Source organism: Chelonoidis abingdonii, chromosome 1, assembly GCF_003597395.2.
Source record: "Chelonoidis abingdonii isolate Lonesome George chromosome 1, CheloAbing_2.0, whole genome shotgun sequence".
Lineage (NCBI taxonomy): Eukaryota > Metazoa > Chordata > Testudines > Testudinidae > Chelonoidis > Chelonoidis abingdonii.
The window spans coordinates 296,172,779-296,195,449 of record NC_133769.1 but is presented as its reverse complement, the minus strand read 5'-3'; the positions used below and the strand labels follow the sequence as shown (position 1 = coordinate 296,195,449).

The following is a 22,671-nucleotide window of genomic DNA, read 5'->3' as shown; positions in this document are numbered from 1 at the left end:
AGTTTGCAGACGAGACCAAACTGGGAGGGATTGCAACTCTGAAGGACAGGGTCAAAATTCAAATGATCTGGACAAATTGAAGAAATGGTCTGAGGAAACTGGATGAAGTTGAATAAAGACAAAATACAAAGTGCTCCACTTAGGAAGAAACAATCAGTTTCACACATACAGAATGGGAGAGACTGTCTAGGAAGGAATATGGCAGAAAGAGATCTAGGGTCATAGTCGACCACAAGCTAAATATGAGTCAACAGTGTGATACTGTTGCAAAAAAGCAAACGTGATTCTGGGATGCATTAACAGGTGTGTTATAAACAAGACACGAGAAGTCTATTCCTGCTCTACTCTGCTCGGGTTAGGCCTCAGCTGGAGTATTGTGTCCAGTTCTGGGCACCTCATTTCAAGAAAGATGTGGAGAAATTGGAGAGGATCCAAGAAGAGCAACAAGAATGATTAAAGGTCTTGAGAACATGACCTATGAAGGAAGACTGAAAGAACTGGTTTATTTAGTTTGGAAAGAGAAGACTGAGAGGGACAGAATAGCAGTTTTCAGGTATCAAAGGGTGTCATCAGGAGAGGGAGAAAAGTTGTTCACCTTAGCCTCTAATGAAGAACAAGAAGCAATGGCTTAAACTGCAGCAAGGAGATTTAAGTTGGACATTAGGAAAAATTTCCTAACTGTCAGGGTGGTTAAACACTGGAATAAATTGCCTAGAGAGCTGTGGAATCTCCATCTCTGGAGATATTTAAGAGTAGTTAGATAAATGTGTATCAGGGATGGTCTAGACAGTATTTGGTCCTGCCATGAGGGCAGGGGGACTGGACTCAATGATTCTCGAGTCCCTTCCAGTCCTAGAGTCTATGAATCTATGAATCTACCCCCCGATTTAGTCCCATTAAGCTGTTCAAGTGTGACTTCTACCTTGGATGTGGTACTGTCTACCTCCATATCCTCATTCCCATTGTCATCCTACCATTATCCCTAAACTCCTCATTAGCCTCATTAAAGACTGAGGCCAAAGTATTTTTGTTTAGATATTGCGGCATGCCTAGATTATCCTTAACCCCTACTCCTTCTCAGTGTTTAGCAGTCCCCACTTCTTCTTCTTTGTTTTCTCTTATTTATATGGCTATAGAACCTTTTACTATTGGTTTTAATTCCCTTTGGAAGGTCAGTCTTACGTGGCTTTTGTGCCTTCTCACTTTGTCACCTACATGTTCTGAACCTCAATAAGGTAGCTTTCCTTGCTAATCCTCCTATCTTCCACTCCTTGTACGCTTTCTGCTGTTTTCATAAACACCTCTCTGAGATGCTTGCTCATCCAGCTTGGTCTACAACTCCTGCCTATGATTTTTTACCCCTATCTTGGAATGCAGGCTTCTGATAGTTTCTGCGACTTTGACTTGAAGTAAATCCAGGCCTCCCCACCTTTGATCCACAACTTCTTCAGTCCCATCCACTTCCCTAACTAATTTCCTTAATTCTTTAAAGATAGCCCTTTTGAAATAAAAAACCCTAGTCCCAGATCTTATTTTTATTTATCCTTCCATATAGTTTGAACTGAATTAGCTCGTGATCGTTGAACCAAAGGTTGTCCCATACAACCATTTCTTCTGTGAAGTCCTCACTACTCAGCAAAACCAAATTTAAAATGATATCCCCTTTGTTGGTTCTTCAAGTACTGGTGAAGGAATCCATCAGCTATTTTATACAGGAAAATCTTGATCCCTATTTATATTGTTAGCACTTGTCCTCCAGTCAATATCTGGGAAGTTAAAGTCTCCCATGATCACACAATTCCCATTAGTGTTAACTTCATTAAAACATGTAAAGAGGTCTCTATCTATATCCAAATCGGATCCCAGTGATCCTGTATCACACCTCAAGCACTATCTCGGGGGGGAGGCTCTAGTACAGGGGTCAGCAACTCTTGCAGCGGCTCTCCAGGAAGCACCCTGGTGGGTCAAGCCTGTTTGTTTTTCTGCTGTGTCAGCAGGGTCGGCTGACTGCAGCTCCCACTGGCCGTGGTCACCATCCCAGGCGAGTGGGGGTGGCGGAAGCACCTGGGCCGAAGGATGTATGGCCATAGCTTCCCGCCTCCCCCATTGGTCTGGGACGGCGAACCCGCGGCCATGTGGGAGCTGCGGTCGGCTGAACTGCCGACACGCAGATAAACAAACTGGCCGCCCTCCAGGGTGCTTCCTCTGGCAAGCTGCATGCAGAGGTTGCAGACCCCTGCTCTAGTAGTTTCTTTCTCAATGTGATTTTTGCCCAGATAGACTCTGTCTTATCCATTGTTTCCATCACTTGTTTTCTCTTACAGTCTACCTCATCATTGATATACAATGCTACTCCACCACCTTGCTTTATTCTGTCTTTCCTAACAGCACGTACCTTTCAATACTGTACTCCAGTCATGACTATTATTCCACATGTTTCGTTATCCCTATAATATCCGGTTTCACTTCCTGCACCAGTGGTTCTATTTCCTCCATTTTGTTACCTAGGCTCCTCATGTTAGTGTAGAAACATCTTAATTTTTGCTGTTTGGCTTCACTGACATTCTTTATCCAATTAGGCACAGACCTTCTACCACCAGTATCACCTATTAGACTGGGATCTATACTACCCTTTCTCCTTATGTCCATTCTCATACACACAGCTGTATCCTTTCTTACTTTGTTTTCTTCCCTCTTGATGTTAAATTCCTGCGTGGAGATTACCTGGATATATCCCAACCATCTGCCCCACATTCCTAGTTTAAGCTCTCTTAATCAGTTGTGCCAGCCTCCATCCTAGAAGTCTATTTCCCTCCTTACTCAGGTGAAGTCCATCCTCAGAGAACAGTCCTCTGTCCATGAATGCTTTCCAGTGGCCATACATCCCAAAGCCCTCCTCTATACCACCACTCCTGACCAATCTGTGGTAGCCATGATCTTGTCACACCTTTGTGCCCTTTCTAGGAATAGACAGAATCCCACTGAAGATCACTTGAGCCTTGATCACCTTAAGCGTCTTCCCAGTACCAATGTGGACACAAGAACAAATGGATATAAACTGGACACTAGGAAGTTTAGACTTGAAATTAGATGAAGGTTTCTAACCATTAGAGGAGTGAAGTTCTGGAAGAGCCTTCCAAGGGGAGCAGTGGGGGCAAAAGACATATCTGGCTTCAAGACTAAGGTTGATACATTTATGGAGGGGAAGGTATGATGGGATAGCCTACTTCTGGCAATTAATCTATCTTTTTTATTATTAGCAGGTAAATATGTCCAATGGTCTGTGATGGGATGTTAGATGGGGTGGGATCTGAGTTACTAGAGAGAATTCTTTCCTGGGCGCTGGTTGGTGAGTCTTGCCCACATGCTCAGGGTTTAACTGATCACCATATTTGGGGTCGGGAAGGAATTTTCCTCCAGGGCAGATTGGTAGAGGCCCTGAAGATTTTTCTCCTTCCTCTGCAGCATGGGTCATAGGTCACTTGCTGGAGGATTCTCTGCACCTTGAAGTCTTTAAACCACAATTTGAGGACTTCAGTAACTCAGACATAGTTTAGAGGTTTGTTACAGGAGTGGGGGGGTCAGATTCTGTGGCCTGCGTTGTGCAGGACGTCAGACTAGATGATCATAATGGTCCCTTCTGACCTTAAAAACCATGAGTCTGTGAGACAACAGGCTGATGGAGAGTCAGGAGCCTGCAGCAAGGATGCTGTAACTTGGTTCCTAAGAGACTGGGGCTATAAAAACTATGTCATATCTGTGTACGGACTTGAGAGGAATGCCTAGGGTAGGTAAGATAGTATAGGTATACATAAAGGCCTTTGTTAGTTTAAAGTGATTTTCTCAGAGTGCTCTGTGGCTTTTGGCAAAATTAAGCATGCTCTGTTCTGAAAAAGCTGCTTCTGTGTCACTACATATTATTAATATGCACAGGCTGTGGAAGGGAAACTCATCTAGGTCCCTAGCCTATTGGGTTTTCTAGGTATCATGGTTGGTGACCGAGATGTGTAACCTGGAGATTCAGCTGGGGAGCTGCAGTTTCTCAACACCAAGACAAGTGGAGGCATGAGCCAGCCATTTGAATGGGATGCACTTGTAAGACTGGAAAAGACCCTAAAATGTGGTGCTTACCCAGCAACTAACATATTTTGGGCAGCAGAATGTTCTTTCTAAGTAAAAAAATTAAAGAGTTCTGTTTTCCATATTTTATAGTATGTTCTAAAGAAAATGATAAATAAAAAGTTAACAATATTTCATACAAAAAAAGTATTATCCTTGTGTGCAGAGTTTTGAAAACACAATATATTACACATTTAGACAAACTCTGGTTCAGTAATGTGAGTTACATTCTAGGAAACATTATCTGTCACTATTTGAGAGGATTAATTTGTTTTCACAATTGCTAGAATTGTAGGATTTATTATGTTGTTAGTTTCTAGTTGGCTGGAGGAGAGTTTAAATAGGCATTTAGAAAACAACAATACAATACATAATAAAATGAATGGGATGAGTTCTGCTGTTGCTAAGAGTGCCTCAAGTCTTCTGTGATGGACTACCTATACAAAGAAAAATATTATTACAGTTCGCACATTTTGTGCAAGATGCCATAAAATTTCAACAGGCACCTTGCAGTTCTATACCTGCTATCTACAGTACATATAGTACAATAATTTATTTTGTAAACACATTACTGACAGACAATAAGAACATCCAGAGAGTCACTGCATGCTTTAAAATACAAATGTGTTATTGTGAACACACTACTAATAAAAGTCACATCAAACTTTAAATGTAAGGCCTTGTCATCCCATCTGCTGCATGAAGAATAGTGTAAGGAGACCCAGCCTAGAAAAAAAAACACACCAAAAGCAGAGCAACACAATACATACAAAAAAGGTAGCACTTTCACAATACATTGCCCCTGCATGCTATGCTGTACGGATCCCAAAGTACTAGGGATGTTCAAATGAGATTCATCCATAAATGGGGTATAGTATTCTAAAAGCCATTGTCTGACTGAAAAGTACAGCATCTTATAACCCTTCTCAGAATTAAGCTGTCAAACACATATAAGTGAAGCATAAACTAAAACTGTCCCAGATGTCTCTAAAGTAAGCTAAATGGTGTGTGCTCAAAGATTTGAAGGTTAAAATGGTAAGAACAGAGACAAGTGGAGGCAGTCTAACGAGAGAAGAGGAAAGTCTAGCCAAAGGGGATGTAGAATAGATAAATCATCCTTCCAATGATGACTGGACTTTGAGTCCATAGGCATAAAAAGATGAAAGCAAGTTATGGGGTATGTGTGACACAGAGGCCCATTGGTGGTTCACTATGCTATGTCAGCAACTCTTGTCAGGCTTGATATACTCAATACATTTAACACACAGTTGTCATGATATATACCCAAAAGGTGGAATGTAATTTATCATTGAAAAACTAATAACTCACTGATCATTAATATTCTTGTGTGCTGTCTGTATGGGATGTGCACAAAGAGTTACAGATATGTGCTATAGTTACTGGCTTAAAATGTGTTTGGCAAAAACTGAAAAAGCCCAATCTGCCCTAAAAAAAAGATGCATATGTGCTAGTCTGATCAACCCGGTTGTCAAGCAGGCACAATGAAGGTACATTTACATAAAAGGTAATAAAACCATTAAACTAGCAAGTGAGGGAGTTTATTGTATATATTATTAATATATTATAAAAGGGTAACATCTTTTATAAAAGCCTGTGACACTCTGGTGATAAATATCGTTGTAAAATGTAGACATTGATATCATATGAGGAATTATGATACTCACTGCTACTATGCTTTAAAGTCTGTGACCAAACACAGGGAGAAACAGGCTTCCCCCCAGACAGGAAGGAAAGGAGCTCTCTACCCATCTCAAATATAAAATGAACATTATGGAATCAAAACACAATGGAAGCCTCATTTACATATGAATCAGCAGATGGGAAGTCCACAGGAAGGGAAAAAGATAAAGCGGTCATCCTGCCTCTTCATACTGAGTCAATGAATTCTAAGAGATATAAGGGGTGTGATGGGGTCTGCTTACCCTGCAGTATCCCGGACAGAGTTAAGCGCATATTATTGACTGAGGAAGTCCCGCCTCCCTGGTGAGACTGGGCATGCTCCAAATGCTCTGGAGGCCACAGGGAAAGGACCTGTCTGGGAAGCTCCTGCAGAGGGCAACCCACAGCTCCTGGCAGCGCTGAAAATCAGAGCTACCTTCGGCCCACCAGCACCCCAGTGACTGAAGGAGCCATTGGAGGCGACCAACCTGCTGACCACAGAGAACCTGACATCTCATGAGAGACCCCAACGCAGAGTCTGGTAGGAAGTGACCCAGGGAAGGTGACAGAGTGGTACCTCCCACACAGGAAACCTCAGCGTGTTTCGGTAGGAACCCCCCCCCATGCTGAGTCAGTGGCAAGCCGCTACGCCACTGTTAGGGCCCTGGGTTGGAGTCAGGTAGGCCCAGGCCCCACTGGGGCCGCAACACCCCTTAGTCAGTGCCCCGACTTTATAGACTCTGGCTGCTAGGCCACGCTGCCCCGCACTGAAGGATGGATCTATAGACTCTGGCCGCTAGGCCCCGCTGCCCTGCACCAAGGGCTGCTTCATAGACTTCATCCACTAGGCTGCACTGGCCCACAATGAAGGACTGCTTTATAGACTTTATGGTGCTTTATAGCCCACACTGCCTTTACCTTAGGTGTGTGGACCATCACAAGGGGAAAGAGAGCACCATTTTTGCATCTTTTTCCTGGGACAGGGAAATCAGCACCTTGTACTTCTGTGAAAGATCCTGACTGAGAGAAAGTCAGCCATGGCTGGAAAGAAGAAAGACTAGTAAGAAATCTACCTTGAATCAAGACTGTAGATTGTTGAGTTAGGTCTCAGACACTGGAAAGCACATTTTACTTTTATTCGCTTCTAACCATTTTTATCTTTATCCCTTGTACTTGAATTCACTTAACAACTCTCTCTTCTTGTCAATAAACTTGTTTTACTTTTAATCTAAACCAATACAGTACTATGTTTGAACTGAAGCAATTGTTACTTATAAAAGTAATAAGCTGTGCTTTTCTCTCCTTAAAAAAGTAATGAACCTTATTGATCCCTGAGTGTTTCCAGAGAGGGCTGGACGCTTCAGGGCAGATGGTGTCGGGGAAATTTGGGACTGGGGTGTGTTGGGTTCCCCTGCTAATAGTAACCAAGGCTGATGGAGACCAGGGTGCTGTTGTGTTGTGGTAAGCTACCAGAGACAGACTGCTGAACCAGGGTGCACAGCACACAGACATTTGAGCACTGTGTGTTTGTCTGCTGGCTGTTTCTTGTCCAGACTGTGAGCCACAACAGCAGAGCATTTAAGGCACCTAAGATTAAAGAGTAGGTGGTGACAAAACCCCTTACTGCTCTGGGTTGAACCTCAAAACATCACATTAGGACCACGGTGATCATGGTGTTTAGGATTAGACATGTAGTATTCAATGGGATGAAACATTCTGTTGAGATATCCACATTCAGAAATGCTCAAAAAACTATGTTGAATAGGCAAGATAAGAATGCACAAATTACTATAATGATGACACAAGCACTCCTGCTTTTGCTCCCTACACCATCCACCACCTTATATTTGCACAAGTACACTCCCATTACACAATATGCCAGCAGTAGTGTGGTTGAGGGTAAATGCAAGTAACCAGTTTACCCACTTTTCATTTGGGGAATATGGTGTTTAGTTTAAGTGATTTTACCCTTTTTTTAAAACCACTACACCAGTACATGCCAGTGGTTGTAGAAGAAAAATACAATCAGATGGTGTTTTTGAAAAGAGAGAGTCCATCAAGAAGACTGTTGCAATAGTCCAAGCAAGAAATAATTATGGAATTAATCAAATGTTAATTAGAGAAGGAACTGTTTACTGTTACTCTAGTTTGAGATTTTTAAAATGTTGACTATTTTAAGTCTACAAGAATGAATGATCAAATTGATATGGACTGTAAAAGCCATGCTGCAGACAAAAAGTCCCAGCCAGGAGTGTAATATAACCAGTAGTCTTGGGTGAAGGACATTCAGTGTGTGTGTTTGTGTGTGTGCGTGTAAAGCAAAAAGGATTGTTAACCTCTTCCTTTCTGATATTTATTTTTCAGTTTGGAAGGAACAGTTGGAAATGGCTAAAAGGGGTCAAGGGAAGAGTTCCTGTTGTGAAGAAATGGGTATTTAAATATAGGTTTCCTAGTATTCCAGGCATACTATTTAACATACACTACTTTCTGAAGTTAAATGCAACAGTTTCAAAATCATGTTTCAAAGTATTAATCTGATTACAGACAGAAAGTGAGTTCATTTGTTGAAGTCAGGATAGAATTTTGGCCAAAGTAATTTCATATTCAGAAGAGCAGGAAGCAGCCTTAGCTCATCCCTTGATCATACTGTTTGACCATATCACACTATTTGGAAATAAGCAAGTAACTTTTATGCATTCTCCAGAAAAAAACAAAAACACAAATTAACACACACAAACAAAGACAAAAACCAAAACCAAAAACACCCACTAACCAAACCAAAGCTGCCTAGTCATCTTGTGAACTCCCACTCCTGGGCATCTTTTAGGTACCTATATTTGAAAATCTGCTCCCAAAGTGCTTAGTAATTCACTTCTGAAAATTTTGACTTTTTTGGCTTTTCTTTCTGGTTTGGGACAATATTGTTTTCCACAAAATCTCAGCAATTTTCACTCAAATTAAATGCCACAGTATTTCAATTTGTGAACACAAGCACATTCCTGCAGCTGGCATGTTTCAGTGTTTCTGAAATGAAATATGCTCCCCAGGCTCCCAGGGAGCCCACCAGGTGGGCTTCTGAGAGGCTGGATAGATGTTCAAGGAAGCTGGGTAAACACCAGGCAATTTTCCAACCTGCTTGATTTCCATTGAAAGTTTTGACAAAATGTCATGCTCCCATCAGAATGTTTCAATTTCAATAAATTTACGTTTTCTGGGAGAAAAATTATGAAGCAGAAAATTTCCGACCAACTCTATTATTAACCATTATTAGTCTGAAACCTCACTATAGCATTTTTAAATTAAATCTCTGATACAAAATAGGAAGATGATAGGTGTGGCATTGAGGGGTAGGGTGGGAATCAAATATAGTGATGAACTTCTATATTGTTCCTGATTTAACAGGAAAATGTATCAACATAATATCCTGAATGATCATTTGTAGTTATGAAAATTAAGGTCCAGCATTTAAGAACATGCTTAATCACTAGAGTAGTCCCCATTTATGCTTTTCTATGCACAAAGAGAAGCCATGTGTTTACAGACTGAATAACTTATTTTAGATTGTGACACTGATCAACAAGGAAGAACTAAATTAAAGTCTCTGTGAGGAGTGGGGTGTGTGAGAACAAAATGTTGGTTGTTCCTGCAACATAGTCAGAATTCTTAGGAAATTAGAAGTTCAATGTATAGAACATAGACTTCACTGTGAGAACTCATCTGCTTAAAATTAAGCGTCTGCTTAGGTCCTTTGCTGGATTAGGAACAACGAGCCCAACTGTATGAAGTACTGTAAACCTCTTGAAAAATGCTGAGTGACTTCAACTCCCATTTCATACTATGCGAGTTGAAAGTGTTCTGCACCACAAGTGATGAATACAGCCATTAAACTGACACCTTTGGTTTATGAGCACTTAACCTTTAAATATCTAAGAATTCTGATTGCGTTGCAGGGACAGCAGCCATGTTGTTCACACACATTATGCTTCTCATCGAAAATTTACTTCTGTTCTTATTAAAATAAATATTATTCATACTCAAAATATAATTTGACACATTGTCCAAGGGCAAGAGGGGAGAGAATAAGGGCCTAGACAGAGCTATCTCTCCAATAAGACTAAGAACAATTTAGAAATTTGCTGTATTTGAAACCTATATGCTGCTTTTGGTTTTGGATTGCCTGATTTTTACTAACTTTTATGCTTCTTTTCCCTTATTTATTTTCCCCCATAGATGTTCTTGGTAACATCCCCCCACACACACACACATTCTTTCTCATTTGGCTTTTGCATTACAAGCATTTAACAAATTTCTCACTGAAGACCAAGTAGAATAGAAAACACAAATGGCCTGATGTATCCATGTATGGCGAGGAGCGTATGCCTGTGAAAGTGGGATTTCTGCCTCTTTGGGATACTACCCATTTCATAGCAATCCCTCCAGAAGGGCTCAATGGTAGCTGAAAGAGAAGGGGCAAGGGGAAGAAGGGAGAGTATAAAGGAGACAGCGGTGTTCCTCTAGATTTTCCTTTTCCAAACCATTGAGCGTTAGGATCACATGTTAAAAACAGCACTATATTTTACCGACTTGCACTGCTTTTCATTCTCTTCTTTGGAACCACGCCAACCCATAAGGGGTATCCCATAACAGTACAATACATGTAAGCTCTTGGAAGCATGTCTTCAACAGAAGGCATGCTGCCATAGATGGGAAAAGTTGGTGGGATTTAGTGTCAAGGTGGCTAGAAGGGCCATCTGTGCCAATGCACCCCAGCTCCTATGGCTCCTCCAGAATTCATGGCCAAAGAACGGTTGAAATTCCATCTTCCTTCATGACAGTGACTTCCATCTTTGTGACAGAAGAATGGGAAAAATGGAACAACTGTCAATTCACAGAGCTCCTTTCCCCTATTGAGCTGTTGTCCAGTAGGGGAGAATGGAGTTTATAAAAACAAACTGATAAACTAGAGTTTATTGACATTTTCCCTCCATTTATAATAACAAATATATTATAATGAAAATTGAACAGTGACTGAGACCTAAATTAGTAACAAATTTATGAATCTTTAGGGGCAGCATGGAATAATTTAAAAACAAAGTAAAAATGTATCATGTCACTATAGGGAAAACGAGAACGGAAATGGTCAACAGGGGGGTTATCACTTGGTGAATGTAATGTTTAACAGATTTAAGATACTGAGAATGAGAATTTCTTGGTTCTATCTCAGTGTAGGAATGCTTTTATCTTTTGAAGACAATTTTTGGAATCATTTCATTTTCTGCCATTATTCTTTGGCTGGTTGATATTTATGACCCATTAACAAAATATATTGTCTTTGGATTACCAGTTCTATATTCTCTAAGTGTCCATGAGCCAGCTCTGATTCCCTACTCATTGGGTTGGTATAATATAATAATTTTAGTGATAAATATCCAGTCACAAGTACAATGTTTCTGAAGTTTGAAAAAAAAAGTTTAAAAAATAATAAAAACAACCCTGTTCTTTAACTTTTCAAAAACCTTTGAAGGTCTGCAGTGTTTTCCAAGTTTTCCCCTGTTTTTTTTTTTCCCCACTGTTTCCATTATGATATTCTGACAGTGCTGTAGATCATATGAGAAATTATTTAGGTCTTGTACTTAAGAAAATCAGTTAGAGAAAAGTCAATTCACCTATTTCCATATTTTTTTCATATCTGAAATTACCGTTTGGTTTCTTAAAAAGTAAACACACTTGAATCTTGAAAGCATGCATTCATTCATACTTTATATAGACTTAAAGTCAGAAACATTCATAAGGAAACATTATTTATTTGGTTGGCCCTCCAAAAATGTTAAACTTTTACAAGTAAAAATGCAATGTAAAACACTACAACTAAGGGATTACAAATTACTTATTATTCACAATAAAACTGATTTGTAAAGATGCATAAATGTGACTCTGTAGTTCATGTATCAAATAATCAGACATGCATAGGATAAAGATTTCCATGAGTTAGAGTATCATTTATGTACACAGAAAAATAAACATATTTGTATGTGCATATTTGCATATTTATCATGATTGCAAAGTCAGCCATGATAATGTAGCTATACATGCAATTACAATTAAACATACAACTTGGGTCTTGGTTTTGAATATCTGGCCTTCAAAAGTACTTCTAGAGTTTACCATCTAGACAAAGTAACTTAAGATAAAGGCCAACTTATTAGTTACAACTGGTTTCCTTGTTGGCCTACAGTCCTCGCTTGGGCAATTTTCCCATTGCATGAAATTCAATGTTTGCTTACCAGCTTGAAGATCAGGCCCCCTGTCTCCAAGCAGCTGTGCATAAGCTACTCATATCTCAGAAACAGGTTCAAAATAAACACCGAAGTAAATTAGATATATCAGATATGAGTAATCAATTCTGCTGTAACAAAAAACTCCAAAATCAAACCAAATCAAGCAAGTGTAATGACAAAAAAAAATTGATTATGAAATGAATTTCATTTTCATATATTCAGTAGATCATTACAAAGGCCAATATCTGCACTAAATAAGTGCCAGGTTCTTGGCTTATGTAACTTACATTCTAAGGCACAGAGGTTTCAATACATATTTTGAAACTTCTGTAATAGTATACGGATATTCACATGCATATAATGCCATCAGCATTAGAGGTCTGAAAACATGTGTGTTATTATATGGCACTTAATAATCATGCAATAGAACAAGTGTGCTTTTTAAAATGAAGAACTGGCTGGAGAAACCAAGCAGCTGCATCAAAAACTTTCCTATTACTTCACTAATAATTTCAATCTAGACCAGAAGGGACCATCATCTCTCTTGAGGTGATAGGTGATCCGGTCTCCACGTAAACCTAAACTCATGAGCCAGATGTTCTTAATTGCAGCAAACCATGCAGAATTAAATTACTACAGATAGGTTTTGGTATTTTAGCAGGCAACATTTTTTCTACATTGATTCCGATTAATTTCTAATAATGTTAATGTGATATCAGGCTGTGGGTTGTACTGGGTATAATTTAAAGTATTGTATGACATAGAATCTGTAGCTCTTTTCTAAATGATAATTTTAATCATTAATGCACATGAGAGGGAAGAGAAAAGGCAAAAACAAATACACTGAAGAGATTTTGTTTTGCCTGTTCCCTTCCCTTTCATGTGCATTAATGATTAAAATTATCATTTAAAAAAGAACTACAGATTTTATATCATACAGAACATTAAATGACATTCTTAAATACACTGAAGAATATCATTAAGTATAAAGCTTCCCTATATCCAAAGCAGGCACAATAAAAACCCTTATTAAAAATATTTTGAGGCCTGAAGATTCATTTTCACAGTATAAACATTAACCTAATAAAACTGTATGCTACTGTGATTTACAGCACATCCTGAACAGTGTCTTAGCAGTTAACTGCATTCACCATTCAGGGTGAGATTCCGATGACCTTATTCTAGTTCAGTACCACACTCCACGAGCAGCCCCAATGACTTTAGTAGGATCACTTGTGGAGTATGGCACTATTCAATATGAGTAATGGCAACAGAATTGTTTCTCCAATGCTAGTGAGATACTTTGAAAATAATATATATGACTCACATTAGTATAACTGAAATATACTGAAATTGCTTTACCATGGTATAGCTGTGAGCCACCTTCATAAGATCTGTGCAGCCCTGTGCATCAGCAAATGCTCGTATTCCCAAACAGTTGGATGGATGTAAAAGCTTCATTAGAAAATGGCAGCAAACCTCTACTACTTGTGGGAGTTGAAGGAGGCAGGCAGCTGCCAGAAGGTTTTCAATGGTGTCCTCCTTCAATTCCAAGCAACCTGAAAAAGACATTAAGATACACAGTAAGATACAGATTATTTCCTGTACGTATGTCTACATAAGAAAACAATTGCCCAATGGGATTTTAGCAAACAAGTTAGTAATAAATAAATGCTAAACCGCTATATGATGGTCAGATGACATCCTTAACATCAAGGTTTATTATTGTGGAAGCCTGCCTTGGTGGCATATGGGAAGCAAGGTCACACAATGGGAATTTTTAAAATTATTTCTATACTTAAAATATGCCTATCAGGCAAATCAAACGCTTGCACTTTGCTTTAGAGTCTTTCAGGCTCTTATAGAAGCTCAAGTTGGCCAAATGTAATTTTCAGACTTAAAAAAAAACACAAAAAAGTGAGTGGGTATTTTTTAGGCCAGGCTGAATGGAAGACAGAAGAGGGTATGATATGGAGGACTTATGGAAGGTAATATTTTAACTGTTTTCATGCTCAGTCCTCAAACTCTGAAACTAATGCCATGGAACTATTAAGTCTTCAAGAACACCGTCTACGTTATATGCAGTCTTAACCTTTATAGCATCTTGTATTATTAAAATCTGATTTTCAAAATAATAATTATAAAATTTTCTAAATATATGTAAGCAGGGTCTGAATGAGCTCTCCTTTGACAGCTACTTGGGGAGGGGAAAAGACTTCAGGAGCAGAATGTATTTACATGAACACACCTACTCTGCCTAGATATCCAGCAGACAGAGCTTGTTGCCCAAAGTGATCAACTTTGGCTGGTGTTGGGTCACAAATCACTTTAGTACTGAATGCCGGGGTTGTGAAATGTTATTATTTTTATTGTATGAGCAAAGGGGAGCAGAACTTTGCTTAGCCTGTCCTGATTTAGGGGTCACCCTCAACTAAAAGGGACTAGCTAAGATGGGATTGAATGCCAGACCCAGTGAAAATGGGGAGGGACCGCTGTAGCTGGTTAATGTCAATGTTGGGAGGTGGGCTCTATTACAGAGCTCCAGATATGGTTTAACTTGCTTCTTCCCATAGTTTAAAAGGCAGAACTAAGTAAGGCTCCATTAGGAGTCTCTTGTTTTATTAAATGCTTACTAAAGTTGAAATCACTTGTTGCTGGGAAGACATTTCTGCCCAGCCCGCTTAAGTTCCTCCACTGGTAGCTGACAGTCACTGACAACTGAAAATCACTAAGAGTTGGGGGAAAACCTCAAGAGACTGACCTACAGAGGTCACAGTATAGAAGCAGGTGGTAGAAGGTGACTGTGTGCAGAGCAGCGGCTGGCAGGGCAGCCAGAGGAGTGGAATGGTGGTTGACGGGGTGGCCAGCCAAAGGAAGTGCTCAGATGACGGCACAACTATGATACCTTCTCCCTGCACCAGGCGGGAGGTGAACTTGCACATATGCACCCCTGAACCCTTAGTCCTCACTGACCCAGGACAACCATTGTGAGTGGGGTGTGGTTAGGGAGAAGAGAGGGGAACAGTAAAGGAAATTTTGGTGGCAGAACTCATGAACATGAATCAGAAGACAATGCTACATGCACTCTGGGGTGGGTGTCCTGCTCATGGTTTTATGTTTATGAATCCTGCTTACAGCATTTTCCCTATTCAAGGTTGGTGACTTCCTACACTCAGACTCTGTGCTTGTGAGAGGGGAAGTATTGCCTCATAGAGGCATCTGGGCCAGTGTGTAATTTTCCCAGGTTACTGGGTGGGGGCTCAAGCTGGTTCTATGTGTTGTATTGTGGAGAAGGAACCCCTAGATATTGAACCCAGTCCTGGTTACTGCTGATTCCACCTGGCAGAAGGTTTACACATATAAATAACAAAAGATGATAGAGTTCAGAGTAATATTAGTGACAAGGATTTGAAATATGGATGGCATAACCTCCCTTATACAATGCTCATGGTGATGACTTAAATGCCACATTTTATGAAATTACTAAAGACAAGGGGAAGCTGGTCTCCATGGGTGGGTGTCTCAAGGATTTCAGTGGATTTCAGAGTTTCATCACTTAGATAGAGTGACACATCTCATAAAAATATTATAGATTCATTTAGATAAGAGAAGAAAAGTAAGATTCAGCATGACAAAGGGCTGAAGAAAGTGGAAACTTAGAAAATATTTTTGATATATTGGACTAAACATCTCTGTATCACAACGTCAAAGCTCCCACAGGCTTCAGTAGTACAGGATTGAGACTCTAGATTATTATATGACTGTAAAGGCCTCGGTTCACTGGCTTCAATGGACAACTCATAATACATGAGTATTTGTAGGAATGGAGTCCAAACCTCTAAATTTTTGAATGTTTGTTCATAGCTATAATTAAAAAAGGCTTAACATGTGAGGACTTCAGGATAAATTTCACTCAAGTTATAATATACAAGCATGGACTTTTTAGATCATAAAGGTTTTTGAGGTAAAAAGGCCAGATATTAAAACTGATACAACACTTGACGTTAACCAAAAGGTCATAATTTCAATAATTATATTCCAATTTTAGTTATCATTTCATAGTTCATGCTTTATCTTCTAGATTTAGTTATACATCTCAAATATCAATAAGTAGAAAACATGCAAAGTTGCATCATCCTAATAAGAGTACCACTACAAAACATTACCTAAATTATAAAGATTACAAATTAGAAGTCATTGGGAAGAAATAAATAGGAAACTATGGAAATTAATACATTCAAAAGTACAATACTTAAGGTGCTTTCTGAAAAAGCATGCTTAGAAACTAGCACTTTGATTTTACTTTTCCTGTACTGAACAAAACATTTAAAAATATAAGGCAAAGATTAAAGTGCATATTAATCTTGCTGTTTAAAGTAATCGAGTTTCACTATTAGATAACTTCATGTTTTTCCACATCCAAGTTTTGTGTTCACTGTCATACTAAGGAAAACAAAATACGAGTCTTAAATCTATCGCCTATTATTGAACAATTCTGAAAAATTTCTTGGCATCTTAAAAGAAAACAGCACTAGAATTATATTTAAAAGAAAACCCACCACTTTATCTTTTGATATAAAAAACAAAATGCATTAGCTATAGCCTGGAATGTAAATTTCTGACCTTCTCTCCTTCTCTTTTAAAACAATAAGGGCTTGATACAACAGGGAACTAAAACAATTGTTCTTCACTAGAATTAGTTAAAACGTACCCATCAAAAGCTCTAAAAATATGTAAACATATTAAACAAATTCCAAAATAGGACTAACATCTAAAGACTAAAACCTTTGATCATTATCCCAAATTCAAACAATTCTTCCCTTCATGTGTAAAATAGTTAAAGCTTGGAAAAGTGAGCTCTACCAGACCGAAATGGGGAGGTGCATTCCAGGTTGCAGGATCCTCCATCTAGAATGAGCTGACAGCAGACCTCTCACAATAAAATTAGAAAACTATCTGCTTGAACACCTCAGCTGTTTCCAATTGTCATGACATCACACAATGAGAAAGCAGTCAGCACCTGCTGCTGGACTGGGGGAAGGAACACCAGGCTGGCAGCAGGCTGAGACCCCAGCTGGCAGGAGCCGGTGGTGGAAACCCCAGAGCAATGGCGGGCTGATTTGCTCAGCCCACTGCTGCTCTGAGGTTTCCGCTGCTGGCCCTTTGCCAGCCGATCCCACTCAGGGCCCGCTGCTGGCCTGGGTGAAGGAACCCCAGGCTGGCAGTGATCTGAGACCCTATCTGGCAGGAGCCGGTGGCTAAAACCCCAGAGAGGGGCTAGCGGAGATGCTCAGCCCACCCCTGAAACCCCAGAGCTGGGCGGGCTGACCTGTTCAGCCCACTGCCGCTCTGGGGTTCCAGCTGCTGGCCTCTTATCAGATGAGATCCCTGCCACAGCCCCACTCACCTTGCTTCCAGCACTAGCCCCCTGCCAGACAGGGTTCAGGCTTCCAGCCCTGCTCAGCCCTACCAGCCGCCAGCTCCACTCACCTCAGCTGCCAATCTGGGGTTCCAGCCGCTGACCTCTTGCCAGTCGGTTATCAGCTTATAACTCAGAAGCCTGTGTGCAGCTTAAAGTATCTAAATACATGCCACCAGACATTGGAAAACTCAGCAAGGATCACACTAAACTAATAAGATCTGCATTTTAATTTAATTTTAAATAAAGTTTCTGAAACATTTTGAAAACCTTGTTTATTTTACATATAACAGTAGTTTGGTTATATATTATAGACTTATAGAGAGACCTTCTAAAAAATGTTAAAATGTATTACCAGCACGAGAAGCCTTAAATTAGAGTGTATACATGAAGACTTCGCACATCACTGCTGAAAGGTTGATGACTCCTGTTATATATTATAGACTTAAAGAAAGAGACCTTCTAAAAATGTTAAAACATATTACTGGAACACGAAACCTTAAATTAAAGTGAATAAATGAAGACTCGGCACACCACTTCTGAAAGGTTGCTGACCCCTGACCTACAGGAATGGAGGAAACTGAGGAATGTGGAACACAGTAGAGGAAAATGTACAGGTTTGGAAAGGCATAAAAAAAGCAATATTAGAAAAATAAAGCCTAAATCTCCTTTTCTTATACAGTCCCCCTCCATCACTATGGTAAATATATTGAAGCCACTGGCCAAGACCTGGAAGCTTTGTGAACTGCAAGTCACAATCATCTAAGACAGTGTTTCTGAAACTTGGGATGCCGCTAGTGTAGAGAAAGCCCCTGGTGGGCCGGGCTGGTTTGTTTACCTGCTGCGTCCACAGGTCCGGCCCATCGTGACTCCCACTGGCCACAGTTCACTGCTCCAGGCCAATGGGGGCTGCGGGAGGTGGTGCGGGCCAAGGGATGTACTGGCCGCAGCTTCCTGCAGCTCCCATTGGCCTAAAGCAATGAACCATGGCCAGTGGGAGCCATGATCGGTCGGACCTGTGGACACGGCAGGTAAACAAACCGGCCCAACCCACCAGAGGCTTTCCCTACACAAGCAGTGTCCCAAGTTTGGGAAACACTGCTTTAAGAAAAGGCTTTAGACAGAGTGATTTGAGAGATTCCTCTTGCCATAAAGATGCAATAGTGCTGCAGCTAGACTTTTTTTGTTAGTGATTATGGCCTTTGTAAAAGAACCCAAAGGCAACATTGAAGATAAATGATATTATTTCAGAACCATTTACTTTGGGAAAGCAGACAAGGAAAGGATGACTTCTATCTCCCCCGCCCCTCCTCCTCCCCATTCACGGTAACAACTAAGACACTTGCAATAGCCATAAGGCACAACCTGGGCATTAGTGGGATTAAGATAGGCTTGAGTGTGCACAAATTGATCTTGTTGAGAGATGATATATTACTTTACATAACTAACGTGGTCATTCTGCTGCAGCCCCCTAGGATATTTTTTTATGGCAAAGTATGAACTATTATGTGGCTTCAAGGTGAACCTATCAAGGAAACAAACAAATGGCTTTAGATACCTTGGGATATGGGTATGCTGAAGTTTGATAGCTCTTCTTAAAAACTAAATGCAGAGACTTCATCTCCGTGCTTAAGAATCTTATGATAAGGGCAAAAAAGTTATATGTGGCTAAATTTAAACGGGGAGCTGCTACTTCCAAATTGCAGATGTGATTGAGGGGGCTCTTATCCTTTTAAAAATGGACTTCAGTTTGCTTTTTGTGCACAAATCTGATTATGGGAAGTGGTGTAACCCTCTATGGATTTGTTTTCATAAAGTGTTACTGTCATAAACAGATAGCTAAGGGTTAATGTCTCTTTCACCTGTAAAGGGTTAACAAACAGTGACCTGCAACACCTGACCAGAGAACCAACCAGGAAACAAGATACTTTCAAATCTCAGTGGAGGGAAGCCTTTGTTTGTGGTTTTTGGGTTTTGCTTTGTTCTCTCTGGGTCATGAAAGGGACTAGACGTGCAACCAAGTTTCTTGCCAATCTCTCTGCTACAGTCTCTTAGATATTCAGAATAGTGAGTATTAAGTAGAAAGGTGGTTATAGTCTTTTAAATTGTTTTTCTGTATTTGCAAATGTGTAGTTTGCTGGAAGTATTTTTAAATTATATTTTTGCTGGGGGGAGGCTTTTCTCTCTGGTGTCTATAAGCTGAAAGACCCTGTAATATTACATCTTGTATTTACAGAGATTTCTTATTTTTTCTTTCTTTTATTAAAAACTTCCTTTTAAATACCTAATTGATTTTTTTCCTCTGGTTCATGCTAAGGTATTGAGTCTGTACTCACCAAGGACTTGGTGGGAGAGAGAGAGGAGGGGCAGAGGTGGAAGCCTCTGTTTTAAGATTCAAGAAGTTTGAATCACAGTATCTTCCAGGGTAACCCAGGGAGGGAAAGCCTAGGAGAGGCACTGGTGAGGGAAAGAGTTTCCTTTTCGTGTGGTAGGATCCAGGGGGTCTGGATCTTGGGGGTCCCCAGGGAAGGTTTTGGGGAGAATACTATGACAGTTACCTTCAACAGTAGTTAGGCACTGCTTAGGAACTTTTCAACATCTGACTAGGTCCCTAAGTACTTTTGTAAAATTAACTCTAATTGACTAAGTCACTCTTTAAAATGGTAGTTAGGATCCTAGTTGCATTTAAAAAATTTGCCCAATGTCAAATGCTTTAGGATGGTCAAAGAGGAAAAGCTGTAAAGAAGTTCAGTAAATACAAACTTTTAACACAAAAAAATGATCTGCATTTTTTGATAATTTGATGCTGAAAATGAGACGATCTAAGCACTCAATCAAAATTTCTTAATGGGGCTATTAATTTTTAGTTACTGCTTCTTTTTTTCTCTCACCAGCTTTACAAAATGCAATAAGGCACCTGACCAACAGCTCCAGTCTGGTCAACAACAAATTAACTGAGGCTCAGAATCTCATTTTGTATTACATTAATTAAAATGAATAAAAAATGTATGGGAAACAATCAATAGAAAATTTAATGGATTCTAATTACTACTCTAAATTATAGTTCAATTTGTGTCAAATTTTATGTTCATTGATTTGGAGAAATAAAAATGTCAGTCTGTAGGATGCATCCTTATAATGAATATTGATATAATTTGTATTACCTTGTTATGCAAGGCTTGAGGACTAAGGAATAAATATTCCCTAGACCCTTCTTTTCTTTGTTAGCCCTGTTCTCTGATAACTGTCATTGGTTTTAACACATTTTCTTCTCAGATTCTTATCTTTTTAGGCCATGATCCTGAAAATACCTCTGAGGGAACAGGGGAACTTTTGTGGATCCCCACTGACTTACATATGAGTCCACCCATGTGGAGTCGATTGCAAGATCAGAAATAGAATAAATCCCCTTACCTTTGGGTATGCAAGGATTGCAACTCTTGACACTTTATGTTTTAAATCTTCAGTTTCACTATAATGTAACCAATTATATTATAATTTTTTCAAGAGATTCTGTTCTGGTGAGCTATTGATGCAATTGAGAGGTAAAAAAGGACTTCTAGTAAGTCTTTGATTTTCAGATTAAACAGAAAATGGTGTTCATCCACAATTACTCCCTTCCCCAATGTTATACATGTCATTTCCTGTAGTCATTTCAACATAAACTCCTGCTTTGCATTTACGTTTTTCATACTAGGAAACTACTTTTTCAAACTGTACTCGGTTGGTCATTTCCTTCCGCTCCTATTCAAAACTGTTAAACAAATAAAAAATTTGCTATGATGCCCATATAAGATTTTTGCCCACCATGCAATACTCAGGGGCACATTCTGGGGAGTTTGTTAGATCCCCAACACCAGTTGGCTAGTATTATAGCATCAGCACCCTGGAATTGTTTTATTACCATGAAATTGTAACAGTTTCTTTTGAATGACGTCTTTGTTATCATAATCCATGCCTTTGTCAACTCCTGGCCATGAGGAAATGTGCTTTACATAAGGCTATACTTTACATCAATCCAGAAACTTTAGTCAGTGTAGAATGCAATAATTTGCTTATTGGACTGTGCTTCATTGTGGCAACACGTGATCCATGATCTGTACTGTCTGTCTGTTTGCTTCTGGACTGATTTCCATAGAAACATAGAACCGGAAGGGACCTTGAGAGATCATCTAGTCCAGTCTCGTGCACTCAAGGCAGGACTAAGTATTATCTAGACCAGGGTTCAGCAAACTTTCAGAAGTGGTGTGCCGAGTCTTCATTTATTCACTCTAATTTAAGGTTTTGTGTGCCAGTAATACATTTTAACATTTTTAGAAGTTCTCTCTCTCTAAGTCTATAATAAATAACTAAACTATTGTTGTATGTAAAATAAATAACGTTTTTAAAATGTTTAAGAAGCTTCTTATAAAATTAAATTAAAATGCAGAGCTCCCCTGACCAGTGGCCAGGACCTGGGAAGTAGGAGTGCCACTGAAAATCAGCTCGTGTGCCATAGGTTGCCTACCTCTGATCTAGACCATCCAAGACAGGTGTTTATCCAACTTCTTCTTAAAAAATGGAGATTTCACAACCTCTCTAGGCAATTTATTCCAGTGCTTAACCACTTTGACAGTTAGGACATTTTTCCTAATGTCCAACCTAAACCGCCCTTACTGCAATTTAAGCACAGTGCTTCTGTCCTATCCTCATAGGTTAAAAACATTTTTTCTCCCTCCTCCTTGTAACAACCTTTTATGTAATTGAAAACTGTTATCGAGTCCCCTCTCAGTCTTCTCTTCTCCAGACTAAACAAATCCAATTTTTTCAATCTTCCCGCATAGGTCATGTTTTCTAGACCTTTAATCATTTTTGCTGTCTTCTCTGGACTTTCTCCAATTTGTCCACTTCTTTCTTGAAATGTGGCACCCAGAAATGGACACAATACTCCATTTGAGGCCTACTCACTGCACAGTAGAGTAGACGAATTCTTCTCGTTCTTGCTTACAATATTCCTGCTAATACATCCCAGTATGGTGTTTGGTATTTTTGCAACAACATTACACTCTTGACTCATATTTAGCTTGTGATCCACTATGACTCCCGGATCTTTTTCTGCAGTACTCCTTCGTATGCAGTCATTTCCCATTTTGTAGGTGTGCAACTGATTGTTCCTTCCTAAGTGACGTACTTTGC

General features: G+C 39.6%; 1 protein-coding gene across 2 annotated transcripts in view; it reads right to left on the bottom strand.

Moving 5' to 3' along the window:
• The window catches only part of KLHL1 (kelch like family member 1), a 479,287-nt gene that overhangs the window by 268,924 nt on the left and 187,692 nt on the right, over positions 1-22,671 (bottom strand). For both annotated transcript variants that reach the window (XM_075061554.1, XM_075061555.1), the window contains one exon: positions 13,440-13,636. In XM_075061554.1, the coding sequence (XP_074917655.1) occupies positions 13,440-13,636 (197 nt within the window). The remainder of the gene's footprint in view (positions 1-13,439; positions 13,637-22,671) is intronic.